Source organism: Myotis nattereri (assembly GCF_964212035.1).
Source record: "Myotis nattereri genome assembly, chromosome: 10".
Taxonomy (NCBI): domain Eukaryota; kingdom Metazoa; phylum Chordata; class Mammalia; order Chiroptera; family Vespertilionidae; genus Myotis; species Myotis nattereri.
This window is the reverse complement of record NC_138085.1, coordinates 71,390,936-71,413,254: the sequence shown is the minus strand read 5'-3', so window position 1 is coordinate 71,413,254 and position 22,319 is coordinate 71,390,936. Positions and strand designations below refer to the sequence as shown.

At 51.5% G+C, this 22,319-nt stretch overlaps 1 protein-coding gene across 1 annotated transcript in view; it reads left to right on the top strand.

Moving 5' to 3' along the window:
* PLB1 (phospholipase B1) overlaps positions 1 to 22,319 on the top strand; it is a gene marked incomplete at its 5' end in the record, with an annotated part of 112,904 nt that overhangs the window by 21,656 nt on the left and 68,929 nt on the right. The window contains 13 exons of the mRNA XM_081100655.1: positions 479 to 519; positions 1,011 to 1,054; positions 3,882 to 3,972; positions 4,287 to 4,338; positions 6,180 to 6,266; positions 10,586 to 10,648; positions 11,361 to 11,422; positions 12,171 to 12,246; positions 13,021 to 13,125; positions 14,632 to 14,688; positions 16,266 to 16,337; positions 17,128 to 17,193; positions 19,610 to 19,673. Of these exons, the coding sequence (XP_080956781.1) occupies positions 479 to 519; positions 1,011 to 1,054; positions 3,882 to 3,972; positions 4,287 to 4,338; positions 6,180 to 6,266; positions 10,586 to 10,648; positions 11,361 to 11,422; positions 12,171 to 12,246; positions 13,021 to 13,125; positions 14,632 to 14,688; positions 16,266 to 16,337; positions 17,128 to 17,193; positions 19,610 to 19,673 (880 nt within the window). The remainder of the gene's footprint in view (positions 1 to 478; positions 520 to 1,010; positions 1,055 to 3,881; positions 3,973 to 4,286; positions 4,339 to 6,179; positions 6,267 to 10,585; positions 10,649 to 11,360; positions 11,423 to 12,170; positions 12,247 to 13,020; positions 13,126 to 14,631; positions 14,689 to 16,265; positions 16,338 to 17,127; positions 17,194 to 19,609; positions 19,674 to 22,319) is intronic.

The following is a 22,319-nucleotide window of genomic DNA, read 5'->3' as shown; positions in this document are numbered from 1 at the left end:
TAAATATCAGATTTGTAAATGTAAAAATTGTTTTCAAACTAACACTTGTGGTGCATGTTTCATATAAGTACAAATCAACCACAACACACGCATAGAGTGTAAAATATTGAAGACCCCATTCACAGCTCCTATTCCTCTGCCTCAGGAGAGGTGCACACACAGCACACACAGCATGCACACACATGCACATGCGCACACAGCACACACAAGTGCACATATGCACGCACATGCACACATGCACACACATGTACATACAGTACACACGTGCACACACCTTCTATTTCTCTGGGTTCTGCCCCACGTGCTGTGGAGGGAGCCTGCCACTCCCCTCCCTGAAAAACTGGCCTGGGTGTGACCTTCCTCTGGATCATGGTTCCCTTTTAGTCAGTGGGAGAGGCTGTCTGACGGGCAGCTGGGGCCTCAGGAGGACAGGCTGGGCCGCCTTCCCGGCTGGAGTGACACCTGCTATCTTTTGCAGCTCCCAGACCCGGGGACGGCCGGTGCGGAGAAGCAGCCATGGTAACTATGTTGGAATCACCGAGCAGTGGAGCTGGGCGAGCCTCAGAGGGCCTCGCTCCGCCCCCTTTGGGGCAGGTGTCCCTTAGGAGACCCCAGTCTCCTGCCTCCCGGTCCACACTCCCCATGCCTGCGAATCCCCTGGGAGGAAAAGCAGGAAAGGCCACACGCGGGATTCTCGCTTCCCACCACCATCCAGGCTCCCTGCTCTCTCAGGGCAGCGTGCAGGGTGGGCCAGGGTCTGTCTCATTCTTCCCAGGGTCCGCAGCCCCTTCCAGCTGGGGGTGTGGGGAGAAGGGCCCAGACGGAGCTGTGGACCCCATTTGGGCGACTCCGTGGCCATCTGAGCTGTGTCTCCAACTCCAAGAAGGACAATCACAGGAGCGGAGCCAGGCTGAGCGGAAGCTTGTCAGGAGACAGACCCCAGAGGCCAAGGGGGTAGTTGGCAGGGGGCCAATCCAGTCTGACACGTGCATGTTTGCTTCTGCTTGCAGGGTTAGGAGGAGGCCACAGCAGGCGTGCATGGGAGTGGTGACAGGTGAGTCCTGGGCACTCGGGGCCAGGTCCCAGCGTGCCCCACCCCTCCCGACACAGCACATTTTGGTAAATGAGGAGAATGTGCCCTGTTGGCCACTTTGTTGTGGAGCCTGAGGAGAAAGGGGGAGGACAGTTGCAAACCCTGAAAGGAGGGTGTGAGAAGTATGTCTGAGGGTCTCTGAGCGCAGAGACGCCAGGAGGCTTTGGTGGGTTAGAGGACATGGGAGAGGGGTCGGGTGGCTGGGCCAGAGTCCTGAGCCTCCTCCCCCCGCCCCCCCCTCCGGCCCCCAGAGCTGGACCAGTAGCACTTCATCTGCAGGAACTGCCCACCCCCCACCAAAGGAGGGGGCCTGGTCTAATTTTCAGCCTATTTCATTTTGTAATAACTCCTGTAGCTATAGATATACCAATTGGATTCAGAAAAAAAAAAAATGAAAATCAACTATATCCCACCATCTGGAGATAATCGTTGTTAACATTTGGGCTCTTTTACATATGAATGTGCTTCTGATATGCTATCTGTAACCTGTTTTTTCATTTAACATCCGACACTCCTTGTGACTCTATTAAAAGTCATCCTGAAACCTCAAGTCCCTTAATGCCAGCTGAGCTAGCTCGTGGGATGTTAGAATCAATGACAAGGAAACCGCCGTTCCCTCACAATTAGAGCTCGGAGCTCGGGCACAGTGCGTGCATTCTGCTGAGCTGACCTCCTGAGAGCAGTGCAGTGAGGTGGCCGGCGCCCTGCCAGGGCAGCCAGGAGATTCCCCACGGGCCTGGGTGGTACTAGGCTCCCTGCAAAGGATGGGGCTGAGAAGGGCACTGGGCCTGCCATCAGCCTCGCCCTCCAGCAGGGGAGGTGGAGACCTGGTGCTCAGCCTCCAGGATTGATTGACAGGTGAGGGGCTACTGGTGGCCAAAGCGGTGGGAGGGTCCCTTGGAAAGGGTCAGAGGTTCTGAAAGAGGAGGCCCCGGCAGACTGGGTGACTGTCACAGCTCTGCCTAGGTTTGGCCCTGTTTACCCTTAAATGGGTGGTGGTATATTTGTGGTGTCTGGGGAAGACAGAGTGTAGTTTAGATCCTGAAACCGCAAACACGGGGGCTTTGCCTGGTTCCTCACTGTGCCTCCGTTTTGTCCTTGCCCACCGGTACCAAGTCCTGGTACCAGCAGAGGGGCCAGGAGTCTCGCCCGGCCGGAGGTGCCGCAGAAGGCAGCGCAGTTAGGACAGACCTGGCCTCTGAATGTCCTCAGAGGCAGGACCCCCCCGAGCTGCCAGTGAACCCAGCCCATGCGCAGGGCAGGGCGGGAGGAGTGGAGGGCAGGTCCTGGAAGCTCAACGGGTGAGGGGGGGCCTGAGCCGGCACAGGGGCACCAGGTCTTCCAAGGAGGAAGTGCTGGGGATATCCAGCCCCATGCAGTGTGCAATGGCGCCGCCCAAGCTCAGCCCACCGACCTTCAACCCCCAGAGCGCAGAGCTCTTCAAGTCTAGCCGTGCCCTTGCCCACCACAGCCAGTGTGCAGAGAGGGAAACTGAGTCAGGCGGGGCGGGGCTTTCTCCAGGTTACATAGTCAGTATGTGGCAGAGTCCCTGTGGACACAGGGGTCCAGTCCCGCAGCCTGTGACTTTGTTCTGCCCTCCTCCCTCCTCCCCCACCCTGAGAACCCAGAGAGAGGCGGAGGACAGGGAGGACAGACAGGTGCGCAGCAGAAGTAAAGCACAATGACAGGCAGGTTTATGTGCAAAGAACCACGGAACTGTTTGACCACAAAGAAGCCACACAACACAAACACCTCTAGTTAGGAAGCAATTCTCTTTCAAAGACCCAGCGCCAGATAGGTCTCCCGCCCTCACAGCTGTCCTGACGCCCAGGAGGAAAGGTGCCCACCCTCACCCCCATCCCCGTACCACACACTCACATACACACTCTCTCTCACACACACATGCACACACATGTAGTCTTCCACTGGCCACAGAGCTTTCCATTTTCTCACCACATGTGAGAATGGGCTCCTCCTGCAAGCTGCTCAGGGCTTGGAAAAGGATGCTCAGGGTTGAGGATGAAGGATGAAGGCTGAGGATGAAGAAGGCTGAGTCACCCACGACCTTGGTGGCTGCGAGCCGACAGAGCCAGCTTCCCACCCCGCCCCCTTCCCTGCCTGCGGCCTGCACAGTGCGGCTCCTTCAGGGGGAGCCCTTCGGATTCTGCTCCCACGAAGCCCCCCCCCACCCCGGCACTTCTGGGCGGGGGCAGAAAGAGGGGAGGACTCGGGGGGGAGTGTGTGGGGGCATCTCCCTCCCATGACACTCTCCCCGCTCTGCCCTCTCCTCTCTCGGGAGCAAGACAACGTAGCTGCTCCTGGCAGCGCTATTTTTAGCGGTCCTCTGGCTGTCAGCTCTGGGACACGGTCTCCCATCTCCGATCTCCGTTCCCCAGAGCGCTCCCACCGGCTGTCACTCTCAGGAGAGAGGGGCTGGGAGGCAGCGGCCCAGGTCCCTGTCCTGCGCACTTTCCCCGCGGGTCCATGCCTCGCAGCCTCACTTAGCCTGGGGACCTTCGCTCCTCTCAGCCTGTTTCCCCGTCACTCACATAAGATGCTTAGTACGGAGCCTGGCCTAGCGCTGGACAGATGTCCATCTTTAGCTCCATTTGCTTCCGCTTCCGGGGGCCTGCGATGAGGCTGACCTCACGGCCCCAGGCAGGTGTGAAGGTCATGGTTTGGAAGAGGGTCAGAGACCCTGGGCACCTCACCCCAGAGGGGACAGTCCCTACAGGTGACCTGCAGCCGTCAGAGCCGCAGCCCTCAGACCAGCCCTCCCTTCCTTTAGTCCTTTCAGACATCATCAAACACTTCAATCCCTCGGTTCTGAGGCCCGTGTGCACCCCTGGGAAGAGAGTGATACCCCACATTGGTGCTGAGTAAGTTCCTTTCCTGGCTCTCTTCTGGGTAAGGGGATTGGGGAAGGGGGGGTGGGCCTGGCAAAGTCAAAGGGGCTTAAAAATAGAGGTCTGTGTTAAGTCAGAGCCAAAATGCATCCCCTATGCCGATTTAAGCCTGCCTGATGGGCCTAATTTTAAAAATCAGGACCCAGTCTGCCCTCCAGAACCAGGGCTGGGGCTGTGTAGCCTTGGACTCTGAAACTGGCTCCTGGGAGGGGGCAAGGGGCCAGCTTCCAGCCCTGGACAAAGTGATATTGAACTGGTTTCCTCTCCACTCGCCTCTCTCTGTGCAGAGACTTGTGGATTCAGGCAAAGGAACTGGTGAGGAGCATGAAAAAGAACCAGGTAAGGACCCACCTGGCTCTATGCCTGGGGCTGCCCGTGTCTGTGCGAGGCAGTCAGACCGAACACACCAGGCAGCCAAGGCCCTGCGGCCACGGTGCCCTGAACCAGCCACCAGGGCGGCCTGGGCCCTCCGAACATGCCCTTCCTGGAGGCCGTCACAACACAGGGCCACTTGTCACCTGCACCGTGGTGTTCTGTGTGGTCCTGCCATCCTGATGGGCTGCGCGACTTCTCAGGGAGGTGGTTGAGGGCGTGGGTTCCTGAGGGAGACCCGTTTAAGTGGGAATCCTGAATTCTCCTCCTATTCGCTGTATAAAGTTGGTTAAGGCACTCAACCTCTCTGAGCCTCCATTTTCCCGTTTGTGAAATGGGCGTCATGAGAGACAGGAGCACAGGACTGAGGAAGATTCAATGAGGTGTTGGATGCGCCTGCAGCTGTCATTGTTGTGGGAGTGGCGATTGTTATTCTTGATAATGACCGTGTTTGTTTTAATTCTGAGGTGGAGGCCTCTGTAACACACCTGCCGGCGCCCTGGGACCCACCTGGCTCTACCCAAGCGCTGAGCCTGGACGGCTGGAGCCAAGGGCAGCCGCTGTCTCGGTCGGCAATGCGTTCACAAAAGAGCTCAGGCATGAAGGCCAGGCCATTGCAGGTTACAGGCTCGGGGCAGATGCCGGAGATATGCCGTAAAGAGCTGTTTCCCCTAACGAGGGAATCCCAGAATTTCTGGAGTAAACACAACATTCTGGAAAATAGCTGGGAGGTCCTGAATCCAACCCCGAAATTTTACAGATGAGGAAACTGAAGTCCGAGGAATTCACGTGGCCTGTCCAAGTTCACACAGCTAATTGGGGCGGAAATCTGAAGTTGCCGAGTCACACTGTCTTTCGCGCTTCAACGGCATCATGCCGCCTCTTAAAGGGCAAAGCAAATGTTTATTTTTTTTGTTATGCAAGTGACACATGTTTATTACAGAAAAAATCAGAAAACACCGATAAACAAGAATAGTAACCAGAGATCACTGCTGTTAACAACTCAGTGTACATCCTCTTCCGTATTTTTTCAAGGCACATTTATTCCAAGCACATGTGTATAGTTTATAAAACTAGGATGTTACTTGATGTAGATGCTTTTATAACTGCGTTTTTAAGTGTGGTACTTTCCATGACAATAAGTACATTTCCCAACACCATTTTAGTAGCTACACAGTGCTTCATCGTTTTTTAAATATATATTTTTTATTGATTTCAGAGAGGAAGGGAGAGGGAGGGAGAGAGAGAAACATCAATGATGAGAGAGAATCATTGATAGGCTGCCTCCTGCACACCCCCTACTGGGGATTAAGCCCACAACCGAGGCCTGTGCCCTTGACCAGAATTGAACCCGGGACCTCTCAGTCCTCAGGCCGACACTCTATCCACTGAGCCAAACCCGCTAGGGCAACACAGTGTTTCATCTTAGAAGTGTTTGACAATTTGTGCAGCAATCCTCTAAATTAGACATCTATGTTGTTTCCAGTTTTTTACTGTTATAAACAAGGCTTCATCGTTGCAGCTAAATCTTTCATGTATTCTTATTTCCTTAAAATATGTTTTGGGAAATGGAATTGTTGAATCAAAGGGTATATGCCCTTAAAAATCTTTCAACTATATTTTGCCAAATTGCCTTCTAAATCAGTTAGAGAGTTTGAGTTTCCCACCATATAATTATCTTTTTGAAAAAATATATAATTATGATTTTATGAGGATGGGTGTGTGAAATTGAAAGATATGAAAAGAAAGCCCTTTTGGTATCAGGTCTTACTACTATCGCTTTTTCATGCTGTTGCCTTTTTCTTCAGGAACTTGACTTTCAAAATGACTGGAAGCTAATCAATGTGTTCTTCAGTAATGCAAACCAGTGTCACCTGTGTCCCTCCACCCAACAGGTAAACCACAGGCTGGGGGTCAGAGGGATTGCAAATACCCGGGTGGGGGCAGAGCGAATGAACTAAACCTGCCTGATCTACACCTGGGCTGGGCCTGATGGCACCTTTTTCAGGGGATGGATGGATGGATGGATGGATGGATGGATGGATGGATACCTGAGGATTCAAGAAACCATATATAGGGAAAGGTATTTTACCATCTTTGATATCAGGTAAAGGAAATGGAGGTATAGATAAGCTGAGTCAATGATCATTCTACAATTGAGAAACATCAGCCCCCTAGTTAAAAATAAACTCTGATGTCATTTAAGTACTGAATTTAGGAAATAAAACAGGATGTGTACTCTTGTCATCACCTCTTGAACTGTAGTTCCCCAATAAACTCTAGCAGTAATGGAAGCCTACTGTTAATGCCCATAGACCATACTCCAGGCTCTTTAGCACTTCTGGATGCAGGACATGAAATATGTGACTTCATTTATTATTTCTGTAGGTGGCTATCTAGGACTTGGAGGTCATTCAGGCTAGCATCAGTGAAAGTGTAAGGGGTGACTGTGATGATATCAATGGCACACACTCTTCTTCAGGGGCCTGAAGCCTGGTTGCCACCAAGCTGGCCTTGCTACGTATGGTAGACCAATCACCTGCCCCCGTCCTCTCAGCCACCCTCCAAAGCCCCTGCCAGGAGATGGCACAGGCCTGAGTGAAGTTTCCCGCGGTGCCCCCCTCTGTTCTGTGCCCTTCTTTCACAACTTATACTCTGGCTTTCTTCCAAACGCCATGTTCCCACTGACTCCTGGCCCACCACCAAAACCCCCTCCTTCTAGTGATGCTGGGCCCAGAGAATGCACCGAGCCCACCTTGCCTGACCAGCTCTTGTTGAACAGTAGTCCTTGTAGATCTCCTGGGTTTGTGGCATATAGATCTTGAAGGTTTATTGTTCTACTTCACCTTCTGTATTCTCCCATGCCACGTGAAATTTACAACCTCTGTTTCTTCTATGCCCTTCTTTTTGTTGATTATGCACAGCAAATTTCTTCATGAATTTACCTATTCGTGCATTAAAGTGCTCACACAAGCATTTAGGCATTGCTGCATTCCTCTGTATATCCACTCATTCATTCATCCATCCATGAATTGTCTGTTTATGCATAAATTCATTTTCTCTTTTTACATGTAGGCATAGACTATTGTATGTATGATGAGTTATGTTCATGCTGGCTTTCGTTTGATTTTTCCAATGTTTGAATGCATTCATGGATGCTTAAACTCATTCATGATTTCTTCCATACACTTTTCTCACACTCAATCATTCTTATGTGAATTCTTGCATTCTTTCCTGTATTTATGCTCAAAAGCATTCTTGGCTATGTGATGCATTCCTGTGTCTGCATGTATCCATTTATTTACTGTTAATAAGTTTGGTTAGATAAACAATGCACAAATGTTTTCTTCTTTTAAAAGACTAAAATGTTACAGCTAAATACCACATCTAATCTTCTCCCTTTTTATTTCCAAGCTTCTTATATATCTACAAATGCTAGTAGTATTTTGCATATGTGTGCGTGTGTGTGCATGCGATAAAAGAGATAGAGATTTAACACAAATAGTATTATATCATGAGCAGTTTTATTACTGACCAAGTATTTTTGACATCTAGTCATATGATGCACATAGATGAGTTTATTCCCGTCACTTGCTAGATAGTATTCCACTGTGTAAATTTAATAAATTTTATTTCGCCATTTCCCTATTGATGGCCATTTAAGTTTTTCTAGTTTTTCACTATTATAAACTATCTGTCCATTTGCCTGAATATGTGCATTTTTCTAAATAAATTCTAATTTTCAGATTGAAGTATATTAGTGGGTCAACATTAAGTTTAAAGATAGCCACCAAAATTATAAAAATAGAAATAGAATACATTATAAAATATTAGGTTGATTGCAGGCTATAAGGTAAGTGTTGGCTCATGATTATTTTTGCTTTGCTTTCTACATAGACATGTGTGATGTGAAACATGTCTTACCCTGTGGGTCATGCTCAAAATAATCTGAAGAGAAGTGCCTGGAGTCGATTCTTAAACATAGACGTGCTAGTCATCACCTCCATACACTTTAAGTTCTAGCAGGGCCTGCCCAGTCACCTTCCAAAGTACTGAACCCATTTACATTCCTGTCCTGCCCTCCGTAGGACCTGGATTTTTCTCCTATAAGTGGGCTCCTTTGGTGGGAAGTAGATAAGGGCCTGTGTCCACATTTGTTCTCTGGGGGATTCTTTTTTTTTTTTTTTTTTAATATATTTTATTGATTTTTTACAGAGAGGAAGGGAGAGAGATAGAGAGTTAGAAACATCGATGAGAGAGAAACATCGATCAGCTGCCTCCTGCACATCTCCTACTGGGGATATGCCCGCAACCCAGGTACATGCCCTTGACCGGAATCGAACCTGGGACCTTTCAGTCCGCAGGCTGATGCTCTATCCACTGAGCCAAACCGGTTTCGGCTCTCTGGGGGATTCTTAAGACCAGAGTCATGGAGAGGAAGAGCAGGAGCCATCCATAGGCAGTGGCCATGCTGCTTCGGGGCTGCTGTGGTGGGTCAGCTGTTCAAAGGCAGGTGCTTCCCGTGCACCTGGTGGCCTGGCCCGTTGCAGTGAAACAGACGCTTACAGGGTCTGGACTCTTTACTGCTCTCTAGTTAAAGTCTAGTTTTGTTAATGAGTAAGATGAGGAAAAAATCAGTTAAAAGAAGGGGAAACATGAAGAAGAAAAAACTCAAAGCCAATGACACGGCAAAAAATCTATCACTTACTTATTGCAAATGCCTTTAGAAGCAGGAGTCAGCACTGGGAGGGTACGATGGCAGGAGGCTTCAGGAAACCTGAAAGTGTTTGTACCTTTTGACCGGAGCATTCTTCTGACTGTGAAAGCCAAAGATACAAATAAAAATGTGTCCTTTCATTTGGAAAAATAAGCTTTTTCCTGACTTTGGGTTCAAGGAGCAATTTATTACGTGTGACCTTACAGACGAGGGACATTTCTGTAAGAGTTTGCTGTGTTCCAAAAGGAACAGGAACAGTTGGTGCCCAAGGGACAAGCATCCCGTACCCAAGGGACTGGGTGGCCCCATTCACTCTGCAGCCGTGAATAAGCACCTTGGCAGAGAGCAGCACGCAGGGGCCCCCAGCTTCCCTGTGGAAGCTCGATGCCCTGAGTGTGGGCAGCGAGGGCCTTTCTACCCAGAGTCCCCAAGGCTCTTCAGAAGGCAAAGTGAGATGCTTAAGGTCATGTTCAGAGAGAGACACATGTCACCTGAAGAAAATGAGACAGCAGGCTTCATCGCTGGCTACGCCACAGAGCGGGCTCAACTGGCTTCCGGAGGCCAACCTCTCGCCTGCGCGGGGACTTGGGTGGGGAGAGAGTCCCAGTGCGGTCACAGTCGGGTGATTGGCAGCTGTCGCCAGCATCACCGCCTGTGTTCCCCCAGGAAACAGAACAGCTCCTGGGCCTTCCTTGTCTTCCTTCAGGGGACAGATGATCTACAGGCAGCTTGGGAGTTTGTCTAGTAAAGTTTATTTTTGTTTGGTGTGTTTTATTTTTTTGTTTGTCTTGTGTTTTTTTACCCTGAAGAGGTAAACCAGGGTCTATGTTTGGCTGCTCTCATTTGTTTATTTACTTTCATCGCCTGTAGGGCATTAGTGGGAAAAGGGTGTCTTTAAATACCTGGTGACAGGAGCCCGTTTCTTATCCTTACTCCGGGCAGATGTGGCAGGGAGAGGTCTGATAAAAGAACGCCAGGTGGAAGTTTTGAGGCCCATCTGGGTCCTTAAATCCAAGAGTAATTGTGTTCCCCCTTTGGGAGTAAGTCCTGTCTCCCATCTCCCATCCCACAATGTGAGCTGTAGCGTTTCCTTGACCTTGAGCTTGCCCTTTCCTGACGTGGAACTTCTCATTCGGGGGTGTTTGATTGTGTCCTAGAGCAGTGGTTCTCAACCTTGGCTGCACAGTAGAATCACCTGGGAATCTTTTTAAAATCCTGATTTCTGGGCCTCATCCTCTAGAAATTCTGTTTCTTTGTTATGGAATGGGGCCACAACATTAGAGGATGATGGGTTGGGGAAGTCAGAATGGACAGAAACCCTCGGGAGCTCTGGAAACTATTTGTTTGTGGGAAATGGGGGTCTAGTAGGGCCTTGGCCACTGTCATCTCAGCTGAGAGTGAAGGGTGAGCTGGGGAAGGCAGGGGGTCCTGAGCCTAGGCATCCTTGACCCCATGTTCTCATCCCGACCCACTCTCAGCACGTTTCTCCCCTCCCAGCACAGGCACGTGACAGGCAGCATGAACAAGCTGACCAGGATGCTGGACTACCTGCTGCAGGAGGTGAGGCTCACGCGCCCCAACTCCACGGGCCACGCCCCCGATCTGTCTGGTGTCTGCCTTCCGCAGAATAGAGGGCGCTGCCCTTCGGAGGGCTGAGGGCTGACAGGGAAGGTTCTGGTTACTCAAACTGCCTCCAGGGGTTGAGAGAAAGCTAGTGGCAGGCCGCCCAGGAGGGAGAGCTAGATGAGGGAAAGGGTCCGGAGGAGCCTTTGAATAAAAGCCTGGGTCGGGTTTAGCGCCCTCCACTCTTGCAAAAGATATTTCCAACAGACTTCTGGGCAGGAATTGGAGCGCACAGCCCCTCCCTGGGGCTCAGAGACCCCGCTCTTCCCTGAACAGCGAGGGGCAGTGATGGCCGGGAGGGTCCCTGAGAGCCTCCAGGCTTCCCTCTGTGCAGGGAGCATGCTGAGCAAGCTCTGCGGTCTGACTCCTGGGAGGCAGCTTCCCCGTGGCGGAGGGTCCCAAGTCCTGTCACCAGCGGGGTCCTGCTTCCTCGCTGACACCTGGTGGACGGTGCCCTGCCCACCGTGAGGGCGGTGAATGCCACGTCTCTGCATCACCAGCAGGGCTGGCAGCTTTGGACCTCCCCCAACCAAACTTCTCCCAAAGAGGCCCACCAAGTTAGCCAGGCCCCAGAGGGGCTCACGCCAAGGGCTCCAGGGAAGACCTGGGCAGTGACCAGGACCTGGCATCTTCCCCCGTTTCCTCCTAGGTCCCCAGAGCATTTGTGAACCTGGTGGACCTCTCTCTGCGGCACCAGGGGACCCAGCTCAGGTGAAGAGGGGAGCGGAATGGGACCAGCACCTTGGGGGGCTGCCATGTGCCAGGAACTGGGCGGGGCACGTCACCACACACTAACCCCCTGCAGGAGATTTAAAGGCGGAGGGAGACCCAGAGAGGTTGAGCCGTATGCGGGAACCAGTCAGTCTGGTTGAGGTAGTCAGATGGCCTGCCCCCACCAGAATGATCTGAGGGTTTAAAAAGCAGGTTTGGGAAAACATCCATAAGCCAAGAAGTGATACTTCTAGAAACTGGAAAGAAAAATATTTAGCCCAAATATATTTTATCTTCACAGAATTTGATTGGCAGGTAGTTCTGAAATTTGTCATAGAATTTAAACTCCTTGACCCCAGATCCCGAGATTTCTGGCTTTGGACTCAGAAAAGAAGTTCACGTGGCAAGAGCCAGGGTAGGGACAGCTGGGGGTGGGGGCAATGGCAAGGAGAGGATGGTCCGAGCGGAGGGGGGGTTGAAGAGAAGGGACACGGAGTCGGGGAGGGAGACATGGAGGTGGGTCTGTGGTGAGGAGGCAGGGAGGGCGGCGCATCTGGAGATGGAGTGCGAGGGGGCATGTCTCCACATCCCTTCCTCCCTTCCCCACCCCAGGAGGGACAGTGGGAGCCAGATCACAGTGCACCCTGAGGCCCCAGCTTCTCCTCCCCACTCCCCAGCCCTCTCACTCCTCCACAGGCAGCTGATGGCCCCGTATCCGAGCTCTCATTCTGGCTTATTTTCCCTGCAGCCTCGCAGCAGAGCCCTGCAGGTGCTCGGGGGACACCTCGAAGCTGTCCAGGGTTGTGACACAGTGGTCCTATCAGGTGAGCCCACTCCGGGAGGCTGGCACCTCGCAGGGGCAGGCCATGGAGAACAGGGGTGGCAGGGACGATTAGGGTGTAAGTCCCCCCTTCTCCCACAGAATCAGGAACCAGAGAGCTGCTCTCGGCTCACTCCCGGGTGATGACTTGATTTTTCTACCTATAAAGTGGGGACAATACTGGCAGTGGCAGCTCTTTAGCTAGTGAAGGACTTGGCAGATTCATTCAGAAAGAGTTGGGGTCATGATCACCTAGTGTACCACTGCCCCTGTGGCTGCTGAGCTGAGTATGCCCAGGCTGGGCCCGTACCCCAGATCACAACCCCAGGGCGACTCAGAGACCCCGAAGATGTGCTTCTGGTTTAGAGACAAGACCCCAAGAGGGTGAGGATGGCTCAGTGGAGGCCACCAACCCTGTCAGCAAACAGCTCAAACACAGCTCCTATTAACATGTTCACATGAGGACTTTTAAGCAGAAAGTTATGTATGAAGTCGTACGGCCCTTTTCTCCAGAGGCGACATGTTTTGTATAGTTAATGGCACGTCCCTCTACGGAACTGCCCTTGAGCAGAGCATGGCACCCTTGCTGTGTGCCCGGCTGCCCCATCCTCCTTGAGCTCCCAGGGAATATAGCTCGGATCTATCTCTGGGGTGAATTCAGAAAGCACGCGGCCAGTGCTCATGGCCGAGGGCTGCTGAGAGCTCCCGGTGGGAGTGGAGGCATGGCAGGCGGGGCCTCATACTCTCCCGGGCACACACTCTCTGCTCTCTCCTCCAGGAAAGTTGGGACAGTCTCCTGGCCGCCAGCAGGTACAACCAGCAGGAGTCCTTCTCGGTGGTGTTCCAGCCCTTCTTCTACGAGGCGGCCCTGTCACCACACTCGGTGAGTGACGGGAACTATGAGCAGCTGACCCGCACCCCCTTCCTCTCCCGCCCAGATGGGACCCACTGAGCCCAGGGCCTGCGTTCTCAGGCGGAAGTGCTGCAATATTCCCTTATACTTGCTGACGACTTCCCCATGGGGTTGGAGAGCCCATGAGGCAGGTTCTTGGAGGCAGAGCGGCTCAGAGGCACAGACCATGGCCTTGAGCTGATGGCTCCTGGCTCTGACACGGGCCAGCTGTGTGACCTGGGCACGTTGTCGGAAGTCTGCCCGGCTCCCCCTCTGTGAAGTCGGGGCCATTCTTGATGTTCCCGCCCTCTCGGGTTAGGGTTAGGGTGGTGCCAATGACATGAGTAAGCACGTGTGGGGAGCCCAGGGAGCCCTCAGTCCCGCTTGGCTATGTGACCGTAGGACATAACTTTAGGGCACAGGGCACCCTCCTCCTGCAGGCTCTCTACCTCCACCCTGGGGAAGGGTAGTTTGAGTTGACCCTACTCCCCCAGGTCACTGGGCAAATACCCCTTGTCCCAGTGGGGCCCCAGACCATGAGCACAGGGGTGGGTCCGCACGTGTTCAGTAGGGTCTCTCTGACCTACTCTGTGTCTGGGACAGTCCCCCCTCCAGGCTTCTGGCTCCTGCCTGTTGGAGTTGTTGTGGCCCCTCCAGGACTTAAACCCAGACATGCAACCCAGGCATGTGCCCTGACTGGGAATCAAACCATGACCTCCTGGTTCATAGGTCGATGCTCAACCACTGAGCCACACCAGCCAGGCTTAAACGATGTTTAAATGATGGTTTAAAACAGTGGTTCTCAACCTTCCTAATGCCGCGACCCTTTAATACAGTTCCTCATGTTGTGGTGACGCCCAATTTCATGGTTACAAATTGAACATAATTAAAGCATAGTGATTAATCACAAAAACAATATGTAATTATATATGTGTTTTCCGATGGTCTTAGGCGACCCCTGTGAAAGGGTCGTTCAACCCCCAGAGGGGTCGCGACCCACAGGTTGAGAACCACTGGTTTAAAAAAAGGAGGAGGAGAGCCTGGCTGGCATGGTGGGCTCAATCCCCAATGTGGGGCCTGCAGGAGGCAGCCGATCAGTGATTCTCTCTCATCATTGATGTTTCTGTCTCTCCCTCTCCCTTCCTCTCTGCAATCAATAAAAATACATTTTTTTTAAAAAAGAAGGAGGAGGTATGTTAGTTCCCATCCCCCCTCCCACTCAGACCACACAGGAATCCCTTCCTGTCCGCTGCTCCTGCTGTTCGGCTCAGGGGTGGGGAACCCCGTGATGGTGAGGGTTTGGCCTGCTCCTGCAGGCTCTCACCTCCATGCCTGACCCTGACAGCGGTCCCATGTGGCTGCCATTGCTGATATGGAGAAGTGAGAGGAGGAGTCTGGACAGAGCAGGGCCATCCCATCTCCGCTAGGGAAGCTTCAAGTGCGTGGCAGGCCCACCCATCCTTGGGGCACAGGGGTTCTCATCCGGTTCTCTTTCAGGGGGTGTGGCCACACCTGGACCCCACTACCCTTGCCTTGAATCTCTGGAACATCATGGTGAGTCGCAAGGGGTTCCGGGAGCTGCGGGGCCAGCCTGGGGATTGGCCTAAGGAGAGGCAGGGCCTCCACCCCCACACCCACCCTGCCCACTGCTCTGACGGAGGGGCTGCGGGATCCCAGCAAGTCCCAGGGCAATGATTCCAGGCCACCAAGGACCCTTCCCACATGTGGGCACAGCCAGCTCTGCCCACCCGGGAGTCTCACCGCCTCTTCCCAGAGCGGGGGCGCAGCCCTGGCAGCCTGAGGGCTCCCTGGGCACCTTCAGCCCTGCCCTTCCCAGAGGCCGGGGATGTCCTTGGGGTGTGTGGGAGATGCACGTGGAGTGGGGCCTAGGGAACATCTCACACAGCCATCCAGGCCAGCTCTCCATCACGTGACATGTAAGCACCATCACGTGATTTCAAGGCCCAGGGTGGTACCTGGGATGAGCATGGACTTTCGAGCGATGGGGACCTGGGTTCACATCCTAATGCCATCTCACAGCTCGCGTGAACTGAGGGTCTCCCCTCCCTTTCTGCAAAACCCAGATCCTAACACTGGCCCAGGACCTGGCAAGTGTGTAGCTCACTCCTGGCCCATAGTGTGTATTCGACACGTGTTGGCACTCCTCACGTAACTGCCTGGTTTCCCCACTCCAAGCGCCCCCCCCCCCCGCCCCCCCGCCCCGCAGGGCTACCTGGGTTCGTCAGTGGCGGGGATGGAATGTCAAAACTTCGAGCCTTGGTACCAGACAGACACCTGATTTTGCCATTTATTTTTTTCCCATCCAAGCTGCCCTATTTTTAGAATTCCAGTGACAGGAACTTGGTTTTCTTCTTCTTGGGTTAGAAAATGTTTTCTCCATATTTTCAACTAAGTGCTTTGCTGAGTACCACGAGCAGCTGTGCTTTAGCCAGCAGCGAGTGAGCGGGGCGGGATCGGCCCCTGCAGCCCTGGTCAATGGTCACGCTCGCCTTAAAGAAAGCATTTGCTTTCTTCGTCAGTGGGCCTGACCCTGGGGTGGATATCTCCGAGTGAACCACTTGCTGCCACCTCCTGTGGAGGCAGAGGAAGCGAACCTGCCCCCTCCTCCGGGCTGCCCTCCCGCCGCCCTCTCTCTGGGCAGAAGGGCTGACTATTCCAGCTCAGCCCAAACTGCCTCCTTCCTCTCCCACGTCACCTGTCTCCCAGGCAACGAGAGAGAACCTACTGTGTGCCCTGTGCTGGGTCCAAGGCGGATAAAAAGACACACCAAACGGCCTTTGCCATCACCCAGCCCAGGGTGGAGTTGGGAGGGTCGGGCGACTCAGAGGAACAAGAGTAGACTTGAACTCAGCCAGCAGTGACGCTGGACGGGGCACCCCGCAGTGACAGGGCAGGAGAGCCCCTGGCGGTGGGACCTGAGTTGGCTTTGTGGGATGTGGCAGAGGAGGGCAGGCGGGATACTTGCATTTCTCATGTGTTTCCAGGTGACATGACCCTGCGTCCAGGGTCAACTCTGAGAAACACGACGAACGAGCCTTTCTCGGTGGCCCCTGGAATGCTGCCGCCGCCTGAGCTTCACTTTCTGTTCTAAAGATCGCCTTCTTTTCTAGATGGAGCCCATGGGACAGAAAGATGAGCCGCTCAGGGCAGATGAGAGCTGGCCCATGAAATGTCCCTCTCAGGTAGGCCAGGCCTGGGGAGAGAGGAAACCTCTCACTGAATCAGGAGAGAGATGGGGCCACCGACCAGGCTTTGCTGTGAGGTGGGGTCTCGCCTGGCTGAGGCATTGGCCGCTTTAGAGCTGTGGGCCTGTTCCGGGTCCAGTCACAGCTCTGCATACGTGGCACACATAAGGTTTACGGAATTCAGCCATTGTGGCAGAATCAAGCTGTTTTAGTAGCGTTATGGCCCCTTCCACACCTGGGGAGGGCAGGGGGACAAAGCCATATCTCACCTGGCCCCAAGCGTCCCAAATGTGAAGATGGGTTTCTTAACTCTGTGCCAAATATGTAATAGGCATGTAGTTAATGTTGCTGAATTAATGGATGGGAAAATACCACAAATGAGTAGAATTCCTTTTGTCATTTACTGGTAGTGGAAGTTTTGGCTTTCTGGATGAAGTGGTAAGTTTTTGTTGCGAGGCTGTAAGAACCGTATAATTCACCCGGTTTCCCTCTTTGCTTTGGCTGCCAGGAAGCTTACAACTAAGTTCTTCTTTCATGGAAATATACATACTTCGCTGGTAGAGAGCCAGAGATGCCAACTATGGCAAATGGGAAATTTTAAAGCATGAGTGGGCTCCTTCAGGGAACTCACAGGCAGTGCAGAGAAGAAAAGCCAGAGAATGGCCTTCATTTAAGTGATGGTGTGAATGTTGCAAGTTGGCCAAAGGCAGTGCTGGGTGATACAGCCTGATGATTAAAGGGTACTGATTTCTGAATCCTGGTTACAACACATTATTTTTCTCTGCAGGAAAATCCATATCTGTTCACCTATAAAAACAGCAACTACCTCCCAAGGTCCCCTGAGAAGCTTGAGGTATGGAGATGGAGAGGTTTTCTGTGGTTGACATGCATGCAAATGAATCAGAGGCCGTATACCAGGCTGAACCTGTGGAAATGTCCACGTGGTGCTTTATGTCCTGGAACCCCAAGGGCAGGCTGGGTGGATGACGGATCAGGGGTGTGGCTGTCTCCTTGGTGCTTGAAGGAGGTCTCCCCTCACTTTCTGAGTGTTTAGTATTTGAGCCAAAAGCTGAGGACTAGCCTGGAAGCCCGATCTCCGAGGATTAAGAAAATGCAATTAAGAGAAAAACAGTTCTGCAGTTTCATTTTTTGTTTGTTTGGTTTTTTGTTTATTGGAGTGACATTGGTTCACAAAACCATACAGATGTCAGCGTTCAAGCGTACAATGTAACAAAACAACATCTTCACAATGTGTGGTGCACCCATCACCCCTAGCAAAGTCTCTCTCCGGCCCCATTTCCCCCTTCCTGGCCACCTCCACCTGCCCCTACCTCCTTTCTCTCTGGCGATTCCCACACTGTTGTCTATGTCTATGTGTTATGTGTGTATGTGTATGTTTTTTTGCTTAATCTCTTCACCTTCTTTCATCCAGTCCCCCAACCCCCTCCATCTGATAGCTGTCAGTCTGTTCCCTGTATCCAGGCCGCTGTTTCTATTTTGTTCATCAGTTTAAATTCGTCTGAGGCCTTCGTCAGAAGAGAAAGTCAAGAGGAAAGGCCAAGAAATATAGCAAAATCTGCAACCAAACAGTGTGGAGACCAAGAGGCCTCTGACATTAGCTCCCACCTCAAGGGCCACCTCACACTTACTCACATCTTGCTTATTGCTTATCTCGTGACTCTCTGATACTCTCCGTCAGATTAGATAGGGCACCGGCACTGCTCTGAGGAGCCGAGGCACTTGCAGGCTGATGTCCTCCTCCTCTGGGGACTGATACAGGTTACATCAAGTTCAGCCTCGCGCCATCCCTGCCTCCTCATTGTATAAAAGAGGGTGAGCGTTACTCCTGGTGGTGGAGGCAGTGCTGATGGCCGGGGCCTGCCCCACGAAGCCCGAGAAACACAGTGTGGAAGACTCTCTTGCTCATCAACTTGTCCCCGCACCTTCTAACTGTCACCACAGCAATGAGGACAATCTGAGGGCAGAGAACTGGCTCTGGGTTCCAATCCAGGCTCTTCCACAGACAGGCTCTGTGTCACTGGACGAGGTAGTGAACTCCTCTGTGCCTTGTTCATTTTGACATGGGAAGTGGTGAAAGTCATAGCCCTACCTCATGGAGATGTTTTGAAATCGTAACAATAAGTGTAAAGCGTGTGTGGTAGGATCGGCAGGCTACGAGTCCTGTGTACGTATTGCCATTGTTTTCATCTGGTGATAGGGAGTGATACGTTCCTGCAGGTTACAGCTATTGATGACCCACCTGCTCTATACCACTAGGACTCAAGGTCGGTGAGGGCAGGGACTCAGAGCAGGTACCTAACCATTATTTGTTGAGTGACTAAATGGGTGGGTGGGGGGAAGGATGGATACCAGGCATGGGAGGCAAAAACATCAATAAAATACTCGCTGGTCCTAAGGAACTCAGTCTGGTGGAGCCAAGCAGGAGGGGATACGTCTGTAATCAACGTTTCCGTGAAGCTTTCAGGGAGCAACTAACTGAGGCCGGGGAGGATGGAAGGAGACTTCCGGAGAGTACCCACCACCTCAGCCCTGAAGGGTGACTGAGGCTGAACCAGGTGGATGGGAATGTGGGGAAATGGAGGGCAGAAAAGGAAAAGGGAGAGTAGAGGTAAGAGCTTGGGCTAAGAGATGGAGGTATGGAGAGCCAAGAGCGTTGGGTCAATTCTTGTGATTTAGAATGACCGGGGACTGCTTAGGCCGTGTGAAGAAGGATGGACTTTATGTGGATATGAATACAGAGTAGAAATGTATTTACTGTTCAACCAACACATATTTATGAGCATCTACTGTGTACTGTTCTCGGCTCTGGGGATATAGCAATACCCAAAACAGATTTTTTTAAAAAGCCCTGCTTTCTCTGAGAATTTGGGCAGGGGAGTGGCCTGATTTTATTACAGAGAGAGAGAGAGAGAGAGAGAGAGAGAGAGAGAGAGAGAGAGACCCCCCTCGATGCTGGGAAGGAAGCCAGAGGCCTGAGGTGGTGATGCTATGAATACTGGAATGGTCCAGGCAAGAAGAAACAGGCCTGGATGTAGGCTGAGGCAGAGGGACCAGGGAAGAGGGGACAGGTTTGGACGCATTTGGAGAGGATGTTGTGGGCACCTGAATCTGAGTGTTGAATGAGAGGAAGAAATCTTAAAAGATGGTTGGATTGCTGTATTAAGTAATATTTTTCAATTTTAGACACCCCACTCCTCACCCAATGTCAATGTGTCCCATTTCTCCTCTTTCTCTGTGTCTCATTTCAGGTGAGAGATGGAACAGAGATCAGGTGCCCTTCCATGGATCCCTCCGACAAGATTCCCACCTCAGGTACACACTTGAATCAGGTGATTTTTAAGCTCATGTGTGGCCTGGACTCCTCAGAGTAAGAGCAGCCGTAGGGTGACAAGGGCTTTGCACACAGCCTGAGGTGCACCCGAGAGGTTTTTCAAGGACAACAGAATCAGCTCTGCACGTGCAGGCACACCTTGTTTTATTGCGCTGCACAGATGTTGCTTTTGTTGCAAATTGAAGGCAATACCCGCCACCAGCAAAAACGACGATGACTCACTTTATTGCGACACTCGCTTTATTGTGGTGGTCTGGACCCAAACTCGCAATATCTCTGAAGTATGCCTATATATGTGTAAGTTCATGCCTGTGTTTGATTATCCTTTAACTGAAATAAGAGATGATATGATGTGATGTGATAAGATATGATATGTTATGTTGTGATGTGATGTGATACGGTCAGAAAGCATTTATTAAGCATTAACCGCGTGCCGGGCCATATTCTGCAGAGAGAGAGCTCATGTCATTGTCCCTGCCATCAAGCCTTGATGAGATGATTTGCTCTCCAAAAAGCAAATCTGTCTGGAAGCAGAAAGAGAAGTAACCAGTCCGCACCCACTGTCGGGGCAATGTGCCGGACACACCCTCAAGCCCCGCACAGAACGGGAAGGCTGTCTTAGAAATGTGCTATTTTTGCTGCTGCCATTTCCAAAATGTTGTTGGATATGCAAATGAGAGTCATGGAATGTTCTAGGCAGAGACCTTGCCACAGAGGGGCTGCCTGAGGTCTGAGCCTTCTCCTCCAGGCCTGCTAGGCTGGGAGTGATGGCTGTGCGTGTGACCATGGGAACTCACAGGTGGGGGGAGGGAGGGGGCCATATGGTGACCCAGGCAACTCCAAACATCAGCCCAGGAGCATTTCTGCAGCAGTGAGATGGGGTCCTGGAGGGTGACTCATTGGTTCATTGACTTGTTCACCTGTTCATTCATTGATGAGATGCTTGTTGAGTGCCTCCTACGTGCTCTGCAGGGTAGACAATTAAGACTGTAGAGGCCGCAGTGTCTAGCAGGAATCTTTCAGGGATGCAAATCTTTGTAGTCAGGTTGCCTCCTTTTGCTGAGTGTTAGTAGAACAAATAAATGCCCTGGCTGTTAGCCTACCTCCCACACATGTCTCAGCCCTATGCACTCTAATTAAGCCAAATCTTCCCCAAACTTTGGTGCATAACTGGCTCTTGTTCTCTAATGCAGAATAAGGGAATGGATGGTTGAGTGTTCTCTCTCTCTCTCTCTCTCTCTCTCTCACACACACACACACACACACACTCTCTCTCTCTCTCTCTCTCTCTCTCTCTCTCTCTCTCTCTCTCTCTCACTTGCTTTTAGTCTTTGACTTTTCCCCCCACACAGTTGGTGACAACCCACTCCTCTTGGTTAACTTATTAGCAGGATTTTTAGCAGCAGAAATAAGTTACTAGCCTCATATGTAGGCCCTCCTATAGCAAAACCCCAAAGGTGCATGTATATATTTATGTGTCTATGTATAGAGAGAGAAAAGGAGAGGAAGAATGCCCATGTTTTGATAGCCACAGTGAAATGCTATCTTCCTCTCATTAATCTTATCACTCTGCAAGAATGAGCTACAAAGTGTTTTTGCAATCTGCCTAGATTATGTTCCTGTCATGACAGTGATAACCAACCAATCCATGAGCGCATATCTCAGCATCTAAAAGCCACATAAAATCTGAACCTCTTCCTCATGCCCTGACCCTGGAGACTGGTGGTCATTGGCACTTGAACATGGAAGTGCCAGACATCTCATGACCTTGAGATCTGAGATACGCTGGCGATAGGGGCTATTTGAATAAGCAGATGGGCAGATTTAGGCTGGCTTGCTCTAACCAAGCGGGCGTGGGACGGAAACACTCCCCAGGCGGGGCCTCATGTCTGAGTCCCACCTGGAAAGTGTTATTTAGGCAAATGGCCACCACTAACTGGACCACAATGAAAATACACTTCATTGCCGTGCATGATCTATGACTGAACATTTTAAGCACACTTGTGACTTAAAATGGAGTAGGCAAATGGACTTAGCACAGGGCCACATTATTATTTTCCCTTGATAATGATCATCTTTCTGGTGAAGTTGTTCACTTTTCTAGAGATCACGTCTGCAATTTTTAATCAAGATGACGGCATTTGATACCTACTTACAACAGGTTATCTTATCTTTATATCCCCAATGATTCAGCACCTGGTAAGAGCCCATACATGTTTGCTGAACTAATCTGAATTATTGAGTATTTCTAATTCAGCAAACCAACAACTTCTCAGAGTGGAAAAAGACCTTCAAACCAACTAGACCAAAGTATCTCCTGTTCAAACCATTTTTCTGATAAAATAACTGTTTTGCCTTCAGAGTTATTTTCAGAAACCTTTTTTAGTCCCTTTTCTGTGTTTTCTTTCGACCCAACCCAGGGATAGCCTAGCTAGCCAAAAGTGATGGTTCAAACTAGGATACTGCCTTCATCAACAGGCCAGGCAGAGCTCCTGGCAGCCAGGATGCCTCACGCTCATTCCATGGGAGCCCACAGGTGATAAACCGCTTCCACTGATCTGTGGGGTTTTGGGGTGAGATATATAGGGTTGATGTAATTTTTATAACCAATTGGAATTTGGTAGCCG